Source organism: Grus americana, chromosome 7 (assembly GCF_028858705.1).
Source record: "Grus americana isolate bGruAme1 chromosome 7, bGruAme1.mat, whole genome shotgun sequence".
NCBI classification, from domain to species: domain Eukaryota; kingdom Metazoa; phylum Chordata; class Aves; order Gruiformes; family Gruidae; genus Grus; species Grus americana.
Window position 1 is genome coordinate 12,577,118 of NC_072858.1, and position 25,550 is coordinate 12,602,667.

At 38.1% G+C, this 25,550-nt stretch overlaps 1 protein-coding gene across 4 annotated transcripts in view; it reads left to right on the forward strand.

The window, feature by feature from the left end:
* Positions 1–25,550, forward strand: part of SORCS1 (sortilin related VPS10 domain containing receptor 1) — a 299,661-nt gene that overhangs the window by 160,693 nt on the left and 113,418 nt on the right. For all 4 annotated transcript variants that reach the window (XM_054832339.1, XM_054832336.1, XM_054832337.1 and 1 more), the window contains exon 4: positions 17,005–17,163. In XM_054832339.1, the coding sequence (XP_054688314.1) occupies positions 17,005–17,163 (159 nt within the window). The remainder of the gene's footprint in view (positions 1–17,004; positions 17,164–25,550) is intronic.

Below are 25,550 nucleotides of genomic sequence, written 5' to 3' on the forward strand. Positions count from 1 at the left end.
GGTGATTTTTGAGTTTGACTCCAGAATGACATCAAGTCACTGAAGCAAAACCACCATAAACTCTAGTGTCCTCCTCAGTCAATTTTAAAACTGCTGCTAAGTATGATTCCTCTCTTTCTTTGCTATTGCAGGATTACTTCTCTATGGTTTTGGCAATCAGTCTAATAATGAGTAGGATTCTGATTTAGCAAGATCAGCTCCACAGCTAACAAGGTCACTTTAAAGTACCCACCATCTTTTATTCCTTTTTAAAAAACCTCTGAAATGAGAGTAGGTTTATATGCCCCTCCTCGTATGCTGTATTTTAAGTAAAAAGGTAAGTTCTGTTATAGCAATGTTCTTGCAAAAATCCAGCAATGCTTTGCCCTGGTTTGTTTCTAGTAACTGTTATAGAAGGGCGATTAACTATAATGTCTATTATGCAAGAAAGCGTTCTTGCCAGCTCCACAGCTGTGTGACTGCTAAAAGCTATAGTCGCACTATTAAAAAGCCAAGGAGGGGTATAGATTGAACTTTCCATCAGGATGTCTCTGGAGGCACAGATAGGTGACATTCAGTCTTAAAGAAGGCTCTATTTGGAGGTCATAACATTAAAACCTATAGCTTGCTGCACAATCAGTGCTCTTAGAAAAAATGGAGCTTACTTTCATTCTCATTGATGAAACTGTGCACTGAGTGATGAAGATAGAAAGGTATAGCCTCAGTTGGTTCAACCTCTAATAATGCCATTAACTTCTAATCGTGCTCTATCAGCCTCAGTAGGCTTTTGCGCCAGCTGAGGTTCTCTCTTTTAAAAAAACAAAATGGTTTTCTGTCTGTATTGGACTAATTGATCATGCCTGCCGTGGTGATATATGAAGACAAACCAAGAATGCTGATCCTTTGCTCTAGACATTGTAAATGTAGATTAGATCATGCATTGAAGGTGGGGTAGTAACAAAATCCCAGCAGATTGATATATCATACTCATTTTGTCACTTAAATAAAAACTGAGGAAATTGTTTGTTTTATAAGAGGGCAAATTGCGTGGAAAGAAAAGGGAAAGACAAGAGGGTCAAGGAGGAGAAGTATCAGCAACTCTGGAATGGAGGAGGGAGTAATAGGGATAAGAGCACCTTACTTTTTACGTTGTCATCTGTCTTGGATGTCATATGGTATGTGCGAGGAAGGAAACGAGGCATGGGGCATAATTTCCTTATGAATATTTTATCCCTCGTGCTCTTTCAACATCTCGTTATGACCCAGAACAGCTTTCAGGTACATGTGCCTGAGTAGGCTCAGAAGTCGTCTCTGTGAAAAACAGCAGTACTGATTCTTTGTCAGCTGAACAACGGTACCCTTGCTTAATGTGAGCTTAATGCTCACATTAAAGCTGCTTAGATACCACAGGTGGTCTGTGACTCTGTAGTTCCATTTGAGACCCAGCATTATGGGAACCAGAGGGTAATAGCAGAATTGAAAAATTTAACACAGTAGCTACCTAGGTGCATATGTGAAAGATTGTATGAGTGTTACAGAGTGACTCTACATAGTAATTCAACCATTATACCAAAACTAGTAATGAAAAGAAGTGGTTTGTGCTATTGCTTAACAGACTGCACTGAATTCCCCTAACAAAAACCAATACAGAAGGTAAAGAGAATTATTTATTGTTGGAGGTGGAATTCTTTTCAGGCACATTCGGTATGGATAATTTGAGTTCATCAACTGCAGCAACAAAAATAAAAAGCCAAGCTAACAACTTGCAAGCAGATGCTAATTCCCCAATTGTTCATGCAACATGGAACATAATTTGAAGTGATTATGAAATTAATGCATTAATACAAAAAATGCTTTGGAGACAAGCAAATCAGATAAATGTGCATAAAAAGAACTAGCTGTAGATATAATTTGTGAAGCTGTGCTTTATTCTCAATCAGAGGGAAAAATTAAAACTAAACTAAGGAGTAATTTTAAAGAACATTTCAGAATTACCATGTAAGAAACCAAAATGAAACAAAGCGTGGAGCTTCTGCAAAGCCAACGCATAGAGACTGCTTTGGAATTAAAAGGCACAGAAAGTGTCATATTTTTTTGGGAAAGGAGCACTTGCTTATGTGAGTAAGGAAGAATTTCCAACTGTATAAGCACATATCCTGGCTAAAGATGACTTAAAGCCTGGAAACAGGTAGATAGTAGAAAAGAATAGTGTGCCATGAATCTGAAGAGATTTTATGCTGAACAGTGAGAATTGGAAAATTAACAGACAAGGTTGGGAGACTCTGTGCTGTCTTTGGTGTTTTCCTCTCCAAGTGCATGCTTGTCTCCTTTACTGTAGTTAGCAGAGAAAGAACCTACCCTCCACTGTCCTTGTTCACATCCCAGAGTCTAAGCTTACCTTTCCCACATTGCACCAACTTTATCTGTAGAATCTTTGATTTTTCTGTAACAGTCTTTTGAAAAGAACTTCAATGGCACAGGAGGACAGGCTCAACATGCTCCTTGAAATGCTTAGTCTGGTTTAGTGAACCTATTTGTTAAAATTACAGGGGATTTTGTTGCTCACTCTCACCACTGCCAGAGAACTCACCACAAAGTATTTTCTGTTTTCTTCCCCACCTTGTTTTGATGATCATCATAGGGTAGGAAAATTATCCTGATTCACACCCTCAAGGAAGAGACTTCATTCATGCTGAATTCCTGTCCCTGCGCTCATTTTTTTCCATCTCCACACTTAAAAATCAAGAAGTAGCAGAACCAGGTGTTCCATGCCAAAGTTTATATTGATCCAGCAAATGTATGCTTACCTATTATCATCATCTGTTGCATAGATGTGTATTGAAAGATAGATAATTACTTGAAAGCAATTCCATTTAAATCTAGTCAGAAAATATCATTAAGATCCGTTAGATTGTATAGCCATCTCCTAAGAGAAAAGAGGTGTAACACTCGGTGCAGGAATTGTGGTGCCAGCTCTCATGATTTTGTCAAGAGTCTTATGTGTCTTTTCTAAAGTTGCCAGCTGGTAAAATCAATTTTAAATTGGAAAGAATTTAAATTTTTTGTTAAAATAAAGTTTCTAGACTTCAGAGTTCCTCAGAAAAGCTTTAAGAAGTAATGTAAATATTACCTAATGAAAATTCCTTTCCTCAGCCCAAGAACAGCCAAAAGGTAAGCAAAAATCCTAAATTAAATGAGATTTTCATTAATGACTCTTTGGAGCCTGCTTCTTGTTTTTCACGTAGTTAGGTTTGAAAATACAGTCTGAGTCTATAAAATATATGAGCAAAATGAATGGAAAAAAACCCCCTCTTCCATTAGCTAAAAAATAGGATTTATATTTGCAGACAATTTAGTAAATTTACTGCTTTTTTACTCTATATAAGTTTTCATTTTATTTCACATAGATTGCCACAATTTCAGGAAAAAAGAAAAGTCTGAAATGTGAGTTACTTTTTTTCAAAATATTGTTAACTATCGTGAAAAACTGTACTTTTAATTTCCCCTCCCCTTGTACCACCCAGAACATACATCTTGGGGAACAACTGAATACTCCAAGTTGTATCTTGTTATACTTTCTATTAAGGTTGTACTTTCTTACTGTCAGAACTTGAAAGCAGCAGACAGTAAAGGATCTCATAGTTGCCTCAGGTATAATGTCACCAGGTGCAATGAAGTCAGTCTCAAGAATTTGGCCAGTTAGGGCAAAACAGATGAAGAAAAAATAGCAGTTTCTTACCAAACCCTACCTGGTTCAACCAGCTACTATTCAAAGTTATTACTGGGTTCCAGCAGTTCATAAGCACTTTTCTTGCTGGAGTCACCAGCCCCTACCTGAGAACTGATGTACTGGTTTAAGTGCTTTGAATAAAGTCAGCCATGTTTATTGAACGGTTTCAGCTGGTGGATTTTAGGTGAAATAAGATGAGAGCATTTGTAAGGAACAGAGGGATAAAAACCTTGTGCAGAGAGATGGAAATGAGCAGGTACAGATAATAATGTCCTTGGGACCAGCAGGGCACCTCTGCCCACAGTCTGAGGTGCATGTAGCTTTGTGATGTTCTCTCCCTCTTGTTTCTTCACTTGGGTATGCTACGAAACAGAGCCAAGCGTAAGAGCCTCTGAAATATTAAGCAGCACATTGCCACACAGGTGCCAGGGCTGGCCAGTGGCAAGTGGCATGGCTTCAAGCAGTTGGCTGTGAAACAAAGTGTTTAGTGAATTGACCATCTGTCCAAGCTTGGCATAACTGTGATATAGCAGAGACCATCAGCAGACCATCAACATTGCTATTTAAAATTGTTTACTATGTTAACTTTTTTTTTTTTAAATTCATAGCTACAACTCATCACCATTCCCATCTCTCACTTTTCTGAAATATCCCTGATACATGGAAATGGATTTCACACTGTAATGGAGTTGCATGTGGTAGAGGCAGGGTGAAGGCCACATAGATCTGAAACAGACCTTTGAGCAACCTGATCTAGTGAAAGATGTCCCTGCCCATGGGAGGGGATTTGACTGGATGATCTTTAAAGGTCCCTTCCGACTCAAACTATTCTATGATTCTATGATCTCTAGTTGTCAGTGCATGCACTGACATAACACTGGGATGCAAGAGGTCTCTTTGTGCCAAAAAGTTTGAGGTGAGACCATGGTCTTGTTGCTTCTTGTGGCAGCATTACAGTGTAATGTTCCTTCCTCCTACCCCTCCCAATTGTTGTTCTTTGTGGAAAGCTGAGAGAGAGCAGGAGATATTTTATTTTTCCCCTGTTTTAAGGGCTGAAAAGTGTATAATTTCCTTACCAGTCAGTCTATTTATCCTAATTCCAGTAGCTAGTCTGGTATTACTGTTCCTCTGATTGCACCTCCTTTTCCATGCATCTACCTTCCTACCATAATAGTTGTGTCTAGGTGAGTCTGAGTCTTTCTTGTAGTGGCATAATCATTCTTAATACAGCATTCTTTATAGAGCATGTATATATATCTTGGGATAGAGACTGACTGAAGACAATGGACCACCTGAGAACATCTCAGGGAGGTATGAAAGAGGTATAACTAGGGGAAATGGAAAACCAGGCATCACATGGAAAACAAGGATATAAAAGATGACTATCATGAGAAACTTCCTTTATAATGAGCTTTATTTACTTTGGAGTATTCTCCCTTGTAGGCTTGATAAAAGATTCATGCAAAGATTTGAGTGTTCATGAGATGTAATAAAAATAAACAGACCAGAAACTCCTGAAATGATAAATCTCTCAGGCCATGTAAATTCCTGCTTCCCTGTAGCTGGGGTTGAAACCTATTGAGCAGCTGTCTGGCCATCAACTCATCCATCTTCACAATGTATTAGACATTTTTCCTGCCCCAGGCTATCCCTGTTTATACCCCGATAATGGGGTACACCCCACTGTCTATATGTAGTGAACATGTGTCTATAAACTTTAAAATTCAGGGTGTATCAGTCATCCGTGCTGTTAGGCTGTTTTTAATGCCTTTCACGCTTAAGTTCAAAGCACTTGAAGTTCAAGTACAATTTAGGGGATATCACAAGAAATAGGAATGATGATCCATGTGGATTGTGAGTTTATCACTACTCCCCCCCCTCCCAGGGAAAAATTGCTCCCTTAGTGTCCCTCTTTTCCCTGTCCCTTTTGTAGCTCTGCTTAGGTTACCATACTTTTAGGCCAAGAGTCTCCTCTTTCTTTGATTAGGATTAATGACCCTTAGGGCCCAGTATTTAGGGCTGGAAGATGCTATTGTTTGTGATACGCTTACAGCGCAAGTGGCTTCTTTCTTTTTGTGCCATTGATTGATTAGTGGAGTTTGTCCAAGTAATTTTCCCTCTTGATATGTGCACTTTCCTTCTGTACCACAAAGTTGGTGTGAAGATTAACTAATTAATCTCATGAGATTCTTTAATGAAAGGAATGCCTTACTGAGTAACAGAACAAACTACAGGCAATATGTATGAACACAACTCATTACAGATCGCTACAAAGCTGAGGTTTCTTTTCTCCTCTGAGCAAGTAAGACTAAGACTGTCTCAGCTTAAAAATTTGTTGGTTTTTTTTTCCTGTTCAGTACAATGCTGAACATCTGTTGCAAAAGAACAGATGATTAATAATTGAAACTAGATTGCACTGTCCAAAATAAAGTGCCTATAGTACTGTAGCTCTTCTGAGTTTTTTGTCTTTGTTTCTTTATTCATTCTCAAAATATAATAATAAAATGTAATCATTGTTATGATTTAGATTTTATTCCAGAGTGGAAGTTTCTACTGTGTTTTACTAAAGTTTTAAGGAATAGATTTTCAAGCTGGTTTTGGTGATAAAGCTTTTTATGTCAAATGTATGTAAAAGAAGAGAAAGCAGTGTGTAATAATAATGAAACAGAAATAGGAAAATTTGATTCCATGTCAGGCTACTAAATTAGACCCAAATGGCCTGTGGAATGAAGAGATAAGAATCTAGAATTTGATCTGAGTGAGATTTGAAAAACTGAGAAGCTTAATCTTTCATGTTCCTTCCCCCAGAATTGATTGCTCCAGAGCTAATGTTTATGTGTGTGATTAGGAGCTGAGCCTGACAAATTCTATTTTCAGCACTGCTACAGGATCACAGTGGGTGAAACTAACCTTGGTGCTTTGGCCTCATACAGCACTTCCAGCTCCTGAAGCTCTTCCTAAGGTGGACCTTTAAGTTAAAAGGAATGTAAAACTGCAGGTGGTGTTTTTTGTTCTAAAACTGACATCATAACCCCAGGTATTTAAAATTAAGATTAACACCGAATGGAAACTAAATGGTTTCAGATTGGATAGATCCAAAGAATTTGTGGAATCGCCATCCTTGAAGGTATTTAAATATTGACAGGACAATATCCTGAGAATCTATTTGTACCTTTGAAGCTGGCTCAGTATGAAGCAGAAGTTTGGAGTAAAAGACCTCCAGCGTCTTTACCTACCTAAAATAAATAATTTAAATTATAAATCACTTTTTAATTCTAGATAAAGCTCTGAAACATTCTTCAGTAATCTACTAAGTTATATTAATGAAAGGTTTTCTTTATTGTTTTTAGTATTACATTTCTACTTTTGCATAAGGACGATGCAAATAAGAGTTTGTTTCCTTTTTTACAGTCCTTATTAAGACACTAGGTGTATAACTCAAGGACAAAATGTAGAATCTTTATTTTCATTTAATTATTGAGTAATGGAAATGGAAGCTGCACTTTAAAAAGCTAAGATTTAAAAAGTGATGCTAATCCTCAGGGACTCCTTTCTCCCCCATCTTGCCTTTCTTCCTCCTTTAGTTAAAAATTATTGCCTCAAAGCAAAGGCATATATTTTAAGAATTCACCCTCACTGCTGGGCTTGCAGCTTACTCTTGGGAAGGTGAAGGTTGATGTTTCTCACTGTTCACAGTCCAGCCCACAAGCAGTGACTCAGCAGCACACAAAAAACCTGAAGTTGTGGCAACTTCTTCACCTTTAATGGAAAAAGAAGTAGTTGAATGTTTTCAGGTCTGGTCCAAGGCGAGGCACTTTTGAGAATGGGGCTTCTGCCAAAGCTCAGCCACAGAGAGAAAAGGCTGTAGGTAGCAACCTGTCTACCTGATGAACGTCCCCACGCTGATGAGCTGCGAGTAATGAACCGGGCTGTGTGTGGGTGCACTGCCCTCTTTTGGATTTTGATAGAAACAAGATCAGCCCCATCCCACTTGGTGCTTCAGATGTTTTCTGAACTGAAGTTCAGAGCAAGGAGCAGTTGTTATTGTATGCTGTTGTCTCTTAGGAAAAATCTTATCCCCCCACACCTCTGGACTTTCTTTACATCTCCATTCACATCAAGTAGGATTAGCGGAGAGAAAAACTGAATGACATTTCCACAGATGTCTCAGCCTCATGTGAGTTTATATCACATTGACCCAACCCTGTACCTGGGACTTTGGTGGTATGAAAATTCCAATAGTGTGCAGAAACCACATTAAACTGGGATTAGTTGAAGTAGAGAAAGCTGAGCAACAATAGCGGCAATTGTTCATTAGTACAGTTAATACATTAATAGTCATTTGGGTTTGCAATGTTCAAGATAGAGAGGGTCACTAGTACTTATTCATTGGCATTCAGATAACAGTCATGTATTAATGAAAATCTATTGCTGTGTACTCTGCTTGAAAAAGAAACATTGAAATGCCAGCTTACTATTTAGATTATGATTATCACTGAAAATTGTAACAATAATTGCAATTCTGGAAGTGTTCCTAAACATGAAAAAAGAAGGTTTTTTTTAACTTGAATGTTTCGATATCGAGAGAATTAAAGCTTTTTCTTTTCCATTTATTACAAAATATTAATTATTTCAGTCAATATAGGAAGCGGGAACAGTGAGCTGCAATGGCCTTTTATTCACCTGGAACAATCAGAAATAAGTTTTTTAAAGCTCACAGTTATCAGTTAAAATCTTTTTACAAATTATTAAAACAAGTCCATTAAAATACATCAGGATATAAATCCAAACATTGTGCTCAACCACAAATGGGCTAGAGACAAAACCCAGAGGATTAGACAGTTTGCAATATAAAAGTTTAAGACCATATTTTTCTGAAATCCTGTAACAGAAGGAAGACACCATGTTCAGCCAAGGTAGCAAATCAGTGGTCTTATTCAGTGCATAGGGTAACAGGGCTGGTCTAGTTTCCAGAAATGTAATTTTAAAATGTGTGTTTGCTAAGACAGCTGGTGGTGTTTTCCATTTAATGCATAGAGGAATATTCCTTAAAACCAGATGAAATGTCTTTTGTTTATTTTTTTTTTTCCTGGTTAGCATATGTGTGTGGTGGGGTTCAGTGGCTTTTCAATGCTCTTTGCTCAGCCGCTTTTAAGCACGTGATGTAAAAACGAGTAAAATCTCTCATACTTTTAGTATTCTAAAACCTTTAAACATGACACTTTGTGCAGAAGAGCTACTGACATCTCGTGTATTTTGTGATAACTTCCACGTTAGACGCATGCTGTTTTCTGGCTATGTGTAAAACAGGGAGGCAGACATATTCCTAAGGTAAAAATGTCTCCTCTTCTTTTGAGATTGTTTGTAATGGTATTATTCCATACAACCGAAGAGGCAATCAGCAGATTTTTGGAAGTGACTGTTTATGTCCCTGTCTGAAGCTTGGATAAGGGAGATAGTGTTTCTTTTATTTTTGTAAGTTGTTGTTGATATATACATTCATTTTTTCTGTCTGGTAAAACAACCCCAGATGATTCCCACAGATAATAAAAAATAGAACTTTCATTGGCTGCTTTCTTTTGCTGCCGGTTTTGGCCTATAATGAAGTTCTTCACTAATACAGACCAGGTAAATGGATTCTTTTTTCCAGCCACTAGCCAGCTTTTTATTTCAAACCACATTCATCAAGATGCCAAATGCAATTCACAACAATTCTTCTATTAGGAACATTGTACAATCCCAGCTTTCAAAAATATTGGCAGGTGATAATTTTTCTCTCTTAAAAGATAGTCCTTTGCCATCTAGTATTCTGCTGACAAGAGATTGTCTTATCGCTCAATGAGCACTAAATCTTTCATGTGTGCAAACAAGATGAATTCACCCTCTGAACCTTTCACCACATCATTTCTCTTATCTTTAAACAGCCAAGATTCAAGGAAGATGGTACTATGCTACCAGTTGTGGAGCTCCTGTGGGTTCTTGGGGGAAATGATGCTGGAGTTTCCGCTGTCCAAATCTGGATTGAATTTGAATCTGAATTACACTGTTTAGTAATCACGAGTATAGTTTTATTTGTGAGAGACTTGGAGTAATGTTACCCTCCATATCAGCAAAGTGCAGACTGATTTAATAAGTTTGGGTTATGTGTCTTTGTATGAATAAGAACCTTTTTATTCTTAAGTCACTGAGTTATGGTTGCAAAATAACTTGTCCACAGACCATTTCCTTGTATTAAAGTGGTCATTTCTACTTATTTCTGAGACCATTCCAAATCAGGTCATCATTCAAAGGCAATTTTTTTTTCTTCAGTGTTGAAAGTGTAATTCTGTCACTGAAGTCTTTTCTTTCCCTACAAAATTACTGCACTTTCTGAGGTAACGAGAACTTCTGGCAATAAAACAATTCAGTGCCTTGATTGAATTATTGGTGTATTATTTTAATGGTGTCTTAATGAAATTGCTCAGCAACTAACTTTGTCTTTTAGTTGGCATTAAAGACAGTTTCAAAAATGTCAGCTCTAGCTCATTTCATGTTTTCATTTAGGTGCTAATACTATTAGCCAATTTAAATACTGTTAGCCAATTTATTTAAAGCAGGGACTTGGGCCAAATTTTGGTGGCATTAGTCATGAGCACAGTTCTACGGCAGTTGATGTTAACCCATGAGTAAAGCATGTTAAACTTTGTAAAGGCTTCAGTCTCCTCTTTCTCAGTTAATATCTAAATAAATTGTTGCGTTATTTCTTTTTGGTAATTTTGTCCCTAATTTATTTGCTCTTGCAACCACTTACTGCTTCCAGCAACTCAGTCCTGTAAAAGGAGTTAGTCTAATTGGTGTTAAAGTAGTGTTACATTTGTTTCAGAATGTTGTGACCAAAGCAGTTCATTTCTTTGGCTTCTTTCATTTTATTTCTTATTCTACAACTTGAAAAAGCTTAAGAAAAGAGTTAGTTCGATTAGTTAAAAGCAGGGCACTTTGCTTTGGAAGCATGCGTGAGTTGCTGAATGTGGAAAATCAGGTTCTCTCTTTACACAATCCTCATGCCTTGTAAATGGCAATCCAGATTCAGAAGTTATATGTAAAGTAGCAGAAATTACATTTCATTATGCTATGATTCCATGGCACTGATGCTCTTGCAATCAGTTATCATGTAAAAAAACCAAACCCCACAACCGTCTAAAATTATGTAACTGGGATGCAGAGAAGCTGGGAAAAAATGCAAATGTTTAGAGATTTTAAGTAGCAAATGCCCCGCTTTTGTTAAGAGTAAGACATTTTTGTTCTTCCTTGATGATTTCCTCTTTTGCTGTACTTCACTCTCCGTTTTCCTGAGAGAAATGTTACTTGTTCCATGTGGATCACCAGTGTTGGGTCTATGCATGAAGCATATAATAAGTAGCGAAGGTGAAGGTTCTTTGACCCAATTTACATTTCATCCCTGTTTCTGGTCAGGTGATATAACTCGGATCTGTTGATATATCAGAAATGAATGAAAGAGTGTGTGAATCTATGAAATATATTTGTATTTTTTTCATACTGTTCTATTTCACTAATACTATTCTCTTGCCTACAAAGTGTTAGTGAAAAGTTGGTCCAAGTGGAGATAGTTGGTCCAAGAGCAGTTCTGGACTTGTTTTGACTAAGCCACTGAATCTAGCATTCAGGGCAGTTGTATAAGGATCACAATTCCATCTGTAGAAGCAAAATCAGAATCGTCTTGTGAATCGTTCTTGGGTTTCTTTGTGATGACAGCAAAAATCCACATAATCGTCAAGGGCAATCTACCATCAGCAGAGTTAGCACTAAAAAAGAGGTGAAAAAAGCATGGACTGTTTAAAATCTATAAATTATGTTTTGTGTTCATTTGTCACTTCTGGGAAAAGCAAATCAAGTTTCTCTCTTTTCAGGGGATGGATGATTAATGGATGCCTTGCATTTGGTTGCAAAACCCTGTGTCTTTATTGACTTTTTTTACAGAGAAAAACCCAATCCGTCTGAAGCATCAGGAAGTGCAGCGTGTGCTTACTGTGCCTGGTGTGAGTAAGCAGATTCTGAAAACTGCTGAGCACTGATCTGAACAGAGAGCAATTACTTTTGCTAGGGGAAAGCAGAGCCTTAGCTTATCCTCACTCTTCATTTTTCTTTAACATAAGACAACAATAAACCAGACCAGAGGCACTGTAAGGTTGGTCTCCCTTTACAAAGGGCTTTTGCTGGGAGAGGCAGATATGTATGCTCTTTTTACTCCTGTGTTAATAGCTTTAGTTTGTAATGGTAGAATCAGAGGTAATTTAAAAACTGTCAAGATAAAAATGATGGGCCCAATTCTTCACGTAAGAAGTTGCTAGATCAGCCCACCTGAGCTGATAATGTTGTTATCATTTATCATTTTCATTCACTCTCCAGTGACGTATGCAAGAACAGCCATGCTAAATCAGACTGAATCTTAAGCAATCCCACTCTCTGTCGAGAGGGAAGTGTCATATCAGGGCAAGTATATAACGATATTTTCCTATATGTTTTCCCAGAATTCATCAATCTGTTGTTCAGGTTCCTGAGCCAACAGTGATATTTTTGAATTGTTGGATTATTTTTTTTTCTTCAGGAACATTATCTGTTCATTTTTCCTAGTCATATAGACTTTTGACATCTACAACTATAACAAGGAATGTCATGGTTTAACCAGGTAAAAAACCATGGCTTTACCTTTATTTTGTATCTCATTCTTGATAATTTCATTTGATGCTCATGAATTTTATATTATGACAGAGTGAATAATTGTTCTCTAAGCATTTCCAGGCCATTCATAGTTTTGTAGACTTTGGTTTCATTTATTTCTTTTGAAAGTTGAATAGTTCATTTATATGCTGCTTGTATGAAAAATGTTTCATTGCTTTCTTCAATCACCCTTACAGCTATTTAAGATGGAGGATGAGAATAGCACCCAGTGTTAAAGTTGTGGGAACACCTTACAGTGGCCTAATATCATTATTTATTATGCTGCTTAATTCTCTCCTAATAATTCCTACTGCTGTAGTTGAGGTTTTTTGATAGGATCTGAGGACTGAGCTTCTGTTTTCACAGATGTCTTCACTGAAACCCTCAGACTCCTTTCCTGAAAGGAATTATCTACTGAGAGCCTGTTGTTTTGTCTGTTATGCTGGGATTGCTTTTCTCCACCTGTTTTGGGGGTGTGTGTGGTTTTTTGTTGTTTTTTGTTTGTTTGGTTGGTTGGTTTTGTTTTGTTTTTGTTTTTTTTTCCCCATACATCATCGCCTGTCATTTTACTGATCAGGTACTCAGTATTGCAAAATCCTTTTACAGATCTTCATAGCTGGCTTTTGTTTTCATTCCAAAAGGACACTTCTCTTCATGGTGGAAGTGGAAAGATTTTTACCCAACCTTTGCTGTTGATCTTCTAACAATAAATTAATCTGTGAAAAGGCCTTTCATCCCATGACAATTTCAGATCCTTTGGCAAGGGAGACCCCCAAAATTCCTGTTAGATTTCATGAGCTAGGTTGTCTTTCCCTACAAGCTCTAAGAACCTGGATAGATTTAAGGTATGATTTTCATGTGCAAAAGTCATGTTGATTCCTCAGTGATGTCTGGAATATACTTGTCCAGAAACCAGTGTTAGATGGGAAAGCAGTAATATGTTGCATTAGGCACTGTAGAAACAGAGTAAGATCATCGTTCCTTTGAGGAGTGCACATTTGAGGAAATCCAGCATGCTTTCTACAATGAAGTGGGAAATTATAAAAACAGTTTATTTCTAATCTCCTATCTTAGATATTCTTAGATATTAAAGTTTATGACTTCTAAACTTAAATTCACTTTGTTATTGCTGCTGGCTTTATTTTACATGCTTCTCCTGTTCAACATGTCTGTGTCTACTTTTATTTTCTGTATAAGCAACTACATTAAGTTAATAGGTAATAGACTACTTCAAAGCAGAACTTGGCTTCATTTATTTCAAAGAAAATTCTAAAATGTATTTACTCTTTATTTATATGTGGCAACAACAAAAACATTAAAATTAATTGTACTTTCCCTCCTTTCTCATTTATGTTCCAGGCAACTTAGGCAATAAAATTAACCAAATGTGGCTGCAACTACATTAGCATGTAGTGCAGCTCAGTGGAAGTGGGTTCGTAGAACGAAATAGTTGATGCTCAGATGACAGCTATCAGCAATATGGGCATTTTGAAGGCAGAGGGTCTGACTTTACTACCTTGATACTCTGAGCTAAATGTCCAGTAGTGAGTGGTTGACACACATTAGATACCCTCCTGAAACGTATGTTCTGGTTTAGTTTCCTTGAAAGGGAATTCAGTTATTGTGCTCTAAGATCACTGTGGTATGAGCCAGAACATATTATGTAAGGATTTGTTATAGAGAGTTTTACCCCCAAAATTTGGGGGATTCATTTCAGAAGCAGACTCCTGGTCTGATCAGAAAGGTTCATGCAGATACACAGCATTTCCCTGTCATTTTGACAGATTTTTCATACAGGTATCAATTTCTGCTTCTTATACAATAAATACTATCTTTTGGGCTTGTAACTCTTGATTGTTTACATGCAGATATGTTGTAATTAAATTTGCTCTTCTTATCTTGTAAGAAACATGGTGCTCTGACTGTGATGTGAGTAGGGACTGCTTAGGCAACTCCAGCTTGTTTTGTTTCATGGCATCTGTGCAAAGTGATTGGCAACACAGGGTACAACAGTGGAGCAAACAATGCTATCCCAGCACTGAAAGTTGATCTCAGTTAATGATCTGGCTAGTGGCTAGAGTGTCATCCCTCAACTCCCTCCTCTGTCTCCGACTCCCTTCCAAAAATCCGCAGCAGTTCTGCACAGCTCCGCCGTGTCTAAAACACTATTGCTATTGGCAATGTCTCCTGAAACACTTCGTATGTACAGAATGGCAGGTTATCACAATGTGACCACTTAGGCTTCTGGAGACCATAGATACCTGAAAACAGAGTAGTAATAGCCCAGGGTGGTAGTTAGCTGATTAAAGCCAAAGTCAGCAGTGCTTGCAAGTCCGTTTAGGCACTTAACTTTTATCGATTGAATGAAGAATTAGGTGCTTCAGTGCCTCAACAGTTTGTCCCTCAATTCCCTTTCTAAGAAATGGAGATAAGAGCACTTTCACGCTTCAGAGGAGTGGCCTGACAGAAAATGTCTTAAAGCAGCGATGTGCTTGGATGTGACAGTGATGAGGTCAGATGAGTTCCTTGTGCAGGTAGAAGGAAATACATGAGACTAGAGTGGATCTTGATTAACAACTTGCCTTAGAGGCACAATCCAAAGTCAATGACAAGACTCTTATTAACTTCAGGGAACTTGGATCAAGCCCATTGATTTGTGCTTATTTCTGCTCTAGTTGCTATAGTCCAAATTAATGCTGTGCTGTGATATTTTCAAATACCAACATAAACAAAATCCACTCAAGAAGGAAGTAATAAAAATAGGAAAATCATAATGCCAGAATCATAGTACTGAATTGATAAATGTTAACCATGGGAACATTGTCCCAGAAATTAGTCTGGTAAGAAAAAAGAACTGACTGATAAACATCACAATTAATTTTTGGCTTCAGAAGCTGGATAGGCCACTTAGTGACAGTAGATGACATATATATTGATGTTTTGATTATTAATGCTTTCTGTGTAGCTTCTATCATGCAATCTTCAGTTTAGAAGTCACTTCAATGGTATGTTTGATGTATTTGAAAGTGTTAAATGAAAATGCATGTTTTCATCACGAGATTTCAAAAGTAAATGAAAGGTACATAAGGGGACTGTACCTTTATTCTAGAACGGAAACATTGCCCTATTTTATGTTAGAGGTACAGTATGATAATGTAACTGGTCTAAGATCACTTAGGATATTAAAATTCAGGGATTTTGAAGAACCCCAACCTTCCAAGTCACAGGCCAAATTGTTATGTTACCAAGGGGGAGATAGATAAAAACCTCTGGCAGTTACCCAATAATGAAGGACATTTCCTGTGTAGATTACGTGTCTATTTATACCTTCACATACAAATAGTTCTTTAGCATCTTGTGTCTATCAAGACTTATGGCGCCCTGTGGTTCATAGGTAGTGAGTTAAGTTATATCTAACTCTGCCTGCCTAAATGATAGAAAGAGAAGGAAATGGAGAGTATGATTTTTGCAGTGTCCAAATCCAGATAGAAATTTGCTCTGAGAAATGCCAGGTGTGGATCCTTTAATTTCAGGCTTGTCTTAGAACAGATCAGCTTTTGCCATTTGCAAAGCAACAGCAGCACCAGTACTTAAAAAAAAAAAAAAAAAAAATTAAAAAAAAGCTAATGATTCAAGGCTTTAATATGTTCATAGGCAAATATTCTTCAGAACTTTTCATGTTTGTCATTTATGGTGCCTCATTCCCATTCCTTAGGGGTATTACTTTGTTGCTTGCAGAAATACTGGAATTATCTCTTTCTACTACTCAAACCTATATATTCTGTCATGCAGAGACACAGGAGAGGAGTATCTCGTTATTCTCTCTGATTCATCAGCAATGCAGACCAATTAATACCACAGTTAATGGGGAGAAGTAGCTACTACAACGGCAACCCATATATCTTCTGTCACTCTTGGACAAAGCTAGAAAGCAACTTTGCTGCGTGAAGATTATTTTTGATACACTACTGAATCTATAATTCACAGCACCATAGAAACTGGAGATGGAAAGAACCCAGAATGTTATCAAATGGGTTCTCCTGCCAAAGCAAGATTGCTTCTTGCAGACAGCCAGGTTATAACATTTCAGGCAATGAAACTGTCATCTTTGAAAATTCTGCCAGAGTCTAACAAAGCTCACCATTAGAGATCATTCTCTGCATGTCTCTCTTTTTTTCTTAACACCTAACTTTTATCTGCCACTCCAATAGATCATTCATGAAGACTGTAGCAGCCCACTGTGGCTGTCTGGTAACTGGTGTAAAACACCAGTTTACGTTCTGGTGTTACAAATTTCAGGTTTGCTTTTTCTGATAACCTAAGCATAGCTTTATTTAGGTCTATTTTAACTAGTGGTAAAGTCATTCTGCCTATTTGATCATATGTTATGTTTATACACGTTGCTGAAATATACTGTTTTCCTTACTGAAAGATTGGCTATGCTTAGTTTTGATATTACATTGAAACATTTTAAAATAAACATATTTAATAAGCTTATCTGAAGTTCCTAGCTGCTTACTTATTTTTCCATGTGACTCCTTTTCACCACCGTATTTTCATCTTTCCCTTCCATATAGATTATGCTGCTGACTGATCCAGAAGTTGAGAGCAGCTTATTAATCAGTTCTGATGAAGGGGCTACCTATCAAAAATACCGTCTGAACTTCTACATCCACAGTCTGCTTTTCCACCCCAAGCAGGAAGATTGGATCTTAGCATACAGCCAAGATCAGAAGGTAAGAATCGTTGGCAGCATTTTGCTTTGTTTGCTTAGGAACAACCTAGGATTTCTCCGTTGCTCTACATAACTGCCACAGAGCATTCAGGACAGTCTTTGGAAATACCAACTGGTATTTCCAAGCAAGGAACATTAAGTAAGCCTCAATGTAAAGGGCAAAGTAAAGGGCATGGGCACCTACTGTGTTCTTGGGGCCTAGTCCTCTATGTTTGACTGAGCAGTCTGCGTTTATTCATCAGTCCTTTTGGCAATATTGTGTGACAGGCAGTGAACACAGCTAGGAACCTTCGCGACAGGAATAACAACCTCTAATGAGGCTTTTTTGTACTCTTATTTGACAATTCTCTTGCTCCATCGTAGCACCAGTTCCAAGAACAGTATAAGACTCTCCTTGTTCTTATCTGGTTGGCATATTTTCAAGTAGCCTTTGTTTTTGTAAGAGAAAAGTAGTGATGAATTGATTTCATTTGAAGTCCAGTTCCTTCAGTACAGGTAATCCATCAGCTGAATAAGTATGTTGTGAAATTTGCCTTGATTTTTTTGCTGCCCAACTCAAGACAACCAAACAGAACTTGATTGTAAGAGACCTCATTGTTAGAACTTTGTGGAAATCAGGCACTTCAGTACTCACAAGTCAGTCATCTTCCAGTCTGGTAGAAGGACTGGTAGATCTCAATCTGTTTAGTTTACGAAAAAAAGCATATTGAAGGGAAATGATATTGTTGTGCATAAATATATCCATGGAGGAAGACAAAACATGTGAGTAAGCATTTTGATCGAGCAAAAAAACTTTCTAACAAGAATTGATGACTAGGAGTCAATGGCAGATAAACTCAGCTGTGCAGTAACTAGCCATTGGAGCAAACTGCTTTGAGAAATGGCAGATTTCACATCCTGACATTTTGATGGTTTTGAATAAAACTGGAAAACAGACCAGAACAATTTGCTGAGCTCTCAACAGGGGTAAGAGTGAAATATCTTTGCATCTAGTATATTAGCCTTTATACAAAGAAATTTAATGGTCTATTTTTGTTTTTCATATGATGAATCTATGAGATCTGAATCTGATCAATAATCAAAGTATTGGCTGAATTGTTCAGGTTATGCATTTAATGTAAATATCAACATAAAAGTTTGAATTCTACATTTTCCATCTGTGTATTTGAATTCATTTTACAAACATTAAACAACTAGTTTTCCTTTAGCTTACATTAGGCTTGGTGTTACTATTACTGTAAGCCTGAGAAAATAAAGGCATAAGGAAGCCAAATAAGTAATTACGGTCGCAAAATGATCCTATGGGAATTGTCGGAGTAGAAGTTCAGTCCTGTGCTTTAAGCTCAAACCAGTATCCTTCCAGGCCAGTAGCTTAATATCCTTCCCAGCTATGGGAAATGCATCTTGCGTGCCTAATTCTTCCTGTAGAGTCAATGGCATTTTTCACTCACCCCTCTCACAGCATTTTGTAGTGTGTGCTATGGTTATAATCTGTTCCAGAGAAAGGTGCAGATTAAATTATTTCTGGGTGTTCAGTATGTAATTAGGCAAGAGCAAAGTGTTTCCTTTCCCTTGTGGCTATTGGAATCTCTGGACTGAGCTGAAACTGAACAGAATCTGGTCTCTGCTGTCTTTTAGGACTTTGGAATGAAAGTTACTGTGTGTTGGTAAGAGGAAATTTATTACATGAGGATCAATAAAACTTTCAGTGGTAAATTTGTCAAATAAAATTAGGATATAGTAGAAAAAGAATTTCAGCTGTGGTAGTCAGCCTGCTCAGGAAATAATTCTGAATTAGAGTCCATACAGCTAATGCTCATCTAATTTATGGTAGATGGCTACTAGCAAATATATTGTTACTATTCCATAGGAAACTCCCACTCTTCTTCTGTAGAATCCTAAAAACCCCCAATCTGCATATAAGAATGAAGGGTCCTTTTGTGTGTTAACCTGAATGCATGGGATTGGTGTTAGAGTTGTGTGTATGGGGTGTTTTGAGGGAGAGGATGCAGGGTGTATGGTAAAATTTCTTTGTGTTATTGCATTGACTAGCAAATTGAAAAACTGTTAGTAATTCAGTACTGTTGTTGCAAGAAAGAAAATCATGTAGCACAAGGTCTGTAGATCTGTACCAATTAACTCTAAAATAGAATTTTAAAAGTATTCTGTAGAGGTATGAGTCACAGGCCTGGTTTCTACTTTAAAGCCTAATGGATGCATTTTCTGGTTTCAACAAGCTTGGCCAAGAACCATAGAGGGTAACCAACAGGCAAAGAGTATTAATCAGCTTGGACTAAATTAAATGTAACTCAAACTAAGGGTCAAGTTCAGCCTATGGCTAAGTGTAAATTACTTCCATTGGTTTCATGCTTATATAACCAAAGATAGAATTTCCTGAGAGTAATTAAGAGGTCCTGCAGGTATTTAGATAATTGCAATGGGAGCTGTGGGCTAGTTTGAAACAAATGACACTGCCATTGGCTATTTCACAATCTCGTGCTAAGGCCATATTTAAGGAAAGAGAACCCATTACTCCTTGGATTCCAGGCACCGTGTGCACACTGATTAAGAGTCACCCAAGGAAGCAAGGGAAACATATCTGCATGGTAAGGAATTTACATTTTGATATCACTGACTTTGATGCCACTGACTGAAGAGGCTGTGAAGGTTTTGTTGATGGAGACAGTAAGGAATAAGTTGGATTTTGACCAGTTAGGATTGTTGCAGACATTTAATTTTGCTGTTGACAGTCAGGAGGGAGGTGAGAATCACCTAGAAAACACGTTTACATCCTTCTAGCAGCCACGTTGCCATCTGATGCATCTTGTCATTGCAGCAGGTGAGACCAGGAGAATCAGGCGGTGAATACAGCAAGAGCTGGAGAGACAGGAATCACTTTGTGTCTGGACTGTTTCCGTTCTCAGAAGTTGTCCATCCAATTCAGGACTGATGGGGGCAAAGCCAACAGTTAGCACAATACCTCTCATCGCTCAGTTGTAATGAACAGGAAATGGGTCACATAGCATCATTCCTCAATCTCTTCACAGCCCACTAAGTCTATCACTATAAGTACTACAGATCTTTTTTTGTTTGGTCGAATAGGAATTTACTCAATGGTAGTGAAATCTGTATTAGCTGAAGTCATTTTATGTCCCAGTTTTTTGGGTGTTGTGTGTGGGTGAATGTGGTTAATTACTGGGGTTCAGCTGACAAGCAATAACTCATTAAGCTTCAGTGACTCAGTTGCTTTTGTTCACATATCTCTCCCCTGTGTTTCTGCCTTGGGCAGCAGCTTGAATTACCACTACTGACAGACCAGTCCCTTATTCAGTCATGACTTTTTCCTGTCAGTCTTGAGGAAAAAAAAAAGAGCAGCAAACCATCTGCTGCCTGCACTAATTGCTTCATGATTGCATTCATTGTTCTGGCTGAAAGTACAGTTGTTACATGTCTGATTCTTACCACATAATTGCAGAACTGCTGCATGCTTCTCCATTTTCTGTATAAGAGGAATTACAAATCAGGAGGAAACTTCAGACACAGTAAAGCATTGCTTGTGAGGCAAAAGCTTGTTGGAGGTCTTGTACGTGTGAGCTCTCACGGGTTTAATCAGCTTGCTTGTAGGTTGAGGGGCTGTATTTTATGGGAGTATTGCTTATGTATTACTATGTAATCTTCAAAAGTGGTTTGCTGTGTAATCAGAGGGTGGGATGTAAGAGCCTCTGCTTCATGTGGAGACATCTTCTGCTATTCAGATGGGTCAAACACACAGAGGAATGGTTAGTAATCAGCCATGAATAACAGAGCTATTTGGAGAGATGAAATACGGGTGAAATTGGGAAACACAAGTCAGACGGGCAAAATGCAGGGTCGTAATTGCCCAACTCAGGAATAAATGCGTAAAGGCACTCAAAGCACTGGAAGGCAGCAACAGAGGCTGAAAAAACAGGTTTAAAATGGAGTTGTTGTTGATTCTTCTCTCTTGTTTTAAATGAACTCTTGAAAAGCAAGGCACCCCAAACTAAAGGAGCTCTGTAAACATAGCACTAGTAAATGAAGAGGTTTACATTTCTGTTTGGTGTTGGGTTTGGGTTTTTTCTTTTTTTTTTTTTTTTTTCATTTTGGCCTTTCCAAAATATTTGATTCCATCTGTCTACCTTTATTTACTGTGTGTGTCACACTGGAGATCAATGAGTTAGGGACTGATACTTGACTGTATAGCTAAAGTGCTGAAGGTTGAGCAAATCAGGATTCTGTTGTAGGACAACATATCTTCTTTCATCAAACCACGTCATCATCTTCAGTTTCCTACAGTAAAGGAGGCCCACTCCTTATGTGTTCAAGTGGAAGAGAAAGGTGTTCGTGCATCAGGGATGACAGAGGAACAACTTCTAATAGAGATGAGGATGCATATGGCCACAGGATGCCCATAGAGCATGGACCAAATCTTAAAAGTACCTTCAGCCCCATCTATCCATGTGTTTGGTCTAATGCTGGTGTCTGACAGTAGAGTACCTGCCATAGATGTAACCGGTATTCGCGCTTCAAGATGTGATGGACTATTATAATTCTAAACCCTTTCATTTCACTACATTTAGGATCTAACTTTGAGGGTGACCCTGCTTGGAAAACGATCAGACCAGGGACCTGCAGAGGTTCCTTTCAACCTAAATTACTCTGTTTCTTTTTACACCCTCCCAATTTCAATGATAACAGTCACTACCTACATAGACCAGAGAAGGAGGAATAAAATCCAGATTTATTTTATCAGAAATTGCATCACAGTTTTTTTAAAAATTGCTGTTAACATCAAGTGACATCATTTTGGGGTGTTTTATTTTTCCACACTGCTGACAACATTTAGAGGACTATTCACTTGGGCTAATGTTAGCTGAGGGAGGCTAATTCCATCTAAAATCAATGGAGAGGAAAAAAGCTTCTCTAGAGTGGTAAACACTAGCCACTTTGAGTCATTGTCTGGAAAGGCCTGTCTCTTTTGACAGGCTACAGACCAAACCAGGGAGCTAGTTTAGGTAAAGCTAGCATTAGCCTATGTGAAGAACTCCCCCTTTCCCTACGGTGTTACTCCTGCAACACTACCCTATTTGTGTTAATATTTAGGGCACCGCTAATCAACCAAGCCAATTTTCCAGCAGACTTGGTTCTCTTTGACACATATTGTTGAAGATGAAAAGTAGTAAGGAATTTGCATGTTAAAAGGTGTTTGTCCCAGGCTTTGCAACGTCGCACTGTCTGCACGATCTTAGATATCCTTTCTGGGTTACCAGCATTTTTACAAGGGATGGAAAGGGGCAGCTGAGCATGATGTGGCCACTTGCTCATTCCTACCTATCCCCCCCGCAGTGGGATGAGGAAGACAATCAGAAGAAAAAGGTAAAACTCATGGGCTGGGATAAGGACAGTTTACTAGGACAGCAAAGGAAGAGGAAAATAACAAAGACACTTAGAATATACAAAGCGGGTAATACACAATGCAATTTGCTCACTGCCCAGAGAGGATGGCCAGCCCATGCCCAAGCAGCAGCCCCTCCTCCCCAGCCAACCCCCTTTATATACTGAGCATGAGGTAATACTTATGGAATACTCCTTTGGCTAGTTTGGGTCAGCTGACCTGGCTGTGTACCATCCCAGCTTCTTGTGAAAATTAACTCTATCCTAGCTGAAAACCAGAACAGCCTCCCACACAAAGACCTTGTGAATGCTAGCCCTTATTTTTAAGATTTTCCACATGATTATGTTTCTAAGCAAGATATCAGTCATGCACAGAAACATCCATGTTTGTAGCTAGGGCTGTGCACATCGTTAGCATGAAGACCTTAAGGACAGACTGGTGACACATCTTGCACACAACTCTTTATGAATATGCCGTCTTATCTCTAGGCAAACTGATTAGCATTTGGGGGCAAACAGCATACTGAAAATGAACAAGGAAGGGACAGCAAAACTATTCATCTGGCTGTTATGTTATTAGTATTTTTCCTCCTTTCTTCTCATACAGTCAGTTCCTCAGAATTGTCTCAGTAAGAAGAATAATGGTGTCAGATTTTTTTTTTTAGTTGGCCATAAGCCAGTGTACAAACTATGTCATAAAATATGCCTTCCCAGTGTACCCATCACTCTCTCACACACCTCACTAAGCATAATGTGCTGGGGTAACAATTTAAAATAAAGAATGGCATTAAAAGTGGGAGGAATCTCTAAAATTCTTTCCTCCTTCAATAAATAATTAAAAAGAAAAAGAAAAAAATCTACTAGCAGAACCCAGTGGCTGCCTGGCAGTCCAGCGAGGAAGATACATTTCTGGGCCAGGAGTGTGAGCACTGAAACAGAAGGGGAAAGACTCTTGAGCAGTTATCACTGCACTCTTTACCACTGACTCACTCATCTTTAGGCAAATCAGTATGTCCTTGCTTATCCGTCTATATAAACATCAGCCCTCTGTACCCCTAGAGAACGTGTTCTTTTGCTGCTTTGGGATCCTTGGATGCATACTTATACCTACGGGTACATCTGTTGTTTGTCTGCAAGATTTTCTGTGCTCTATATAACTCCAGTTTTCCTACTTCTATGAAAAAAAATTACTTTTTTCCTTTCCATCAGAGGTCGGCAGTTCTCTGGATTAGGAATAAAGAAATGTGCTCTTATCACTAGGTCTGCCACTGATCTCTCTGGTGCTGAGCAACTCCATTCACTTTTCTGCAGATGATTCGCCTTTCCCTTCTCTCTGTCATTTGTTTTGACTGTACTCTCCAACATCTCCAGTTTCTTATTATACAAAGTGCCTGTCAACACTAAATTCACTTGGAGCCACAGGTTTATTATAATGCAAATGATAAACAATAATAATTTGTTTTAAAATTTAAAGCTATGCATGTGTGCATGAAAATTCAGACACTTTGACCTAAATGCTGCTGTAATAAACCTTTTCTGTTCTGTTCTCATTCTAATACACTTTTTTAAACAAAAATGCATTTTTTAATGCAGTTATCTAAACAGTTATGAAACTACCTAGTATTTTTTAACATAGAAGGGAATTAACCTTGAGGAAAACATACTAAATGGAGTCATAAATTCATCATCCTTTAGAACTGAGATTGGATATCTTTCCAAATGATGCAATCTAGTTCAGCCATCAGTTGTTGGCCTGAATAATTCTCTCTACTGTTTGAGTTAGTGGTAAAGATTCTGCAGCATCTGTACGGAAGAGGACAGACTGATGATGCAAGTGATTCCTTCTGGCTTTAAAATATATATGCCAAGCAGATTCTTTTAAATATCTGCTGGTAAAAATGTGTTTCCTGCCACTTTTTTAACATATGAGTTAAATGCATTGGAGACATCATGCTAATACAGTTGCTTGCAAACTGCCACAAAACCAGAACATCAGCTGATGTGGCTTATATCTGAGAATGTGTGAGGAGTTATTGAGGGATAGGTAGGAAGAAACCTGAGGGTCATCTCCAGGATGCTTTGATCTGATGAACATGCACAAAAAAAATTGCTGTGTTACAACCATACTGAACAAGTCTACATGACAGCAATGTGTGCTTCATCAGCAAAAGCAGTCACAGAGCTGCAGACCTCACTGGTGTTTGACTAGGCTGTGAAGCAGCTATCTGAAAGCTTTATCACTCTGATGTGTTTCCCACCAGCATTCAATAAACACCAATTATTGGGTAACCTTATTGACGCCTTTTGCGCGTGACATGATTAATGCATTGCTGCAACTTAAAATGTTCAAAGTCTAAGCAGTGTGCTATGAACTTTGTTGCTTCAAGGATGTTTAAGCATCTTAACACTGGAACTTACATTTAGATCAGAGATCAGGGGAGTAAATGAGTATTAGCCCTGTGGCCCATTTTTGTATCCTGGATCACGAGTCTTATCCTCTATTCTAGGAAGGAAGTACCATGCACAATTTCAAATTCTTTGTTTATGCAAAACATACTGTTGTATTAAATTCAGTATTGGAAGAAAAAAGCCTGGACCATGGCTCTTCTAAATGAAGCATAGTATGATTCAGGGAATAACAGCATACCTCCCAGCCTTTGACTGCTCTGAAGAAGAAATGTCCTATGCAGTAATTTCTTTAAACTTAATGTACTTTGATACCCAAGTAAGCTGCGCTGGATGCATGTTGGGAGCATGTGTGCATTCAAGTCCCTGTTCATTCTGACTGGTTGAGATATCTGTAGCGCCACTGTGGAAACTTCTCTCCCACTATGGTAATTTTTTATCTAGAAGGTAGATACAAGGGCATAAGGGTCTGTAAGATCATAAAGGATTACTTTATATATCTGTATAAGCATGTTCAATCTTAAGCCCTTACCTGATGCTCTAACCCCATCCTTTTCTACAGATGGCATA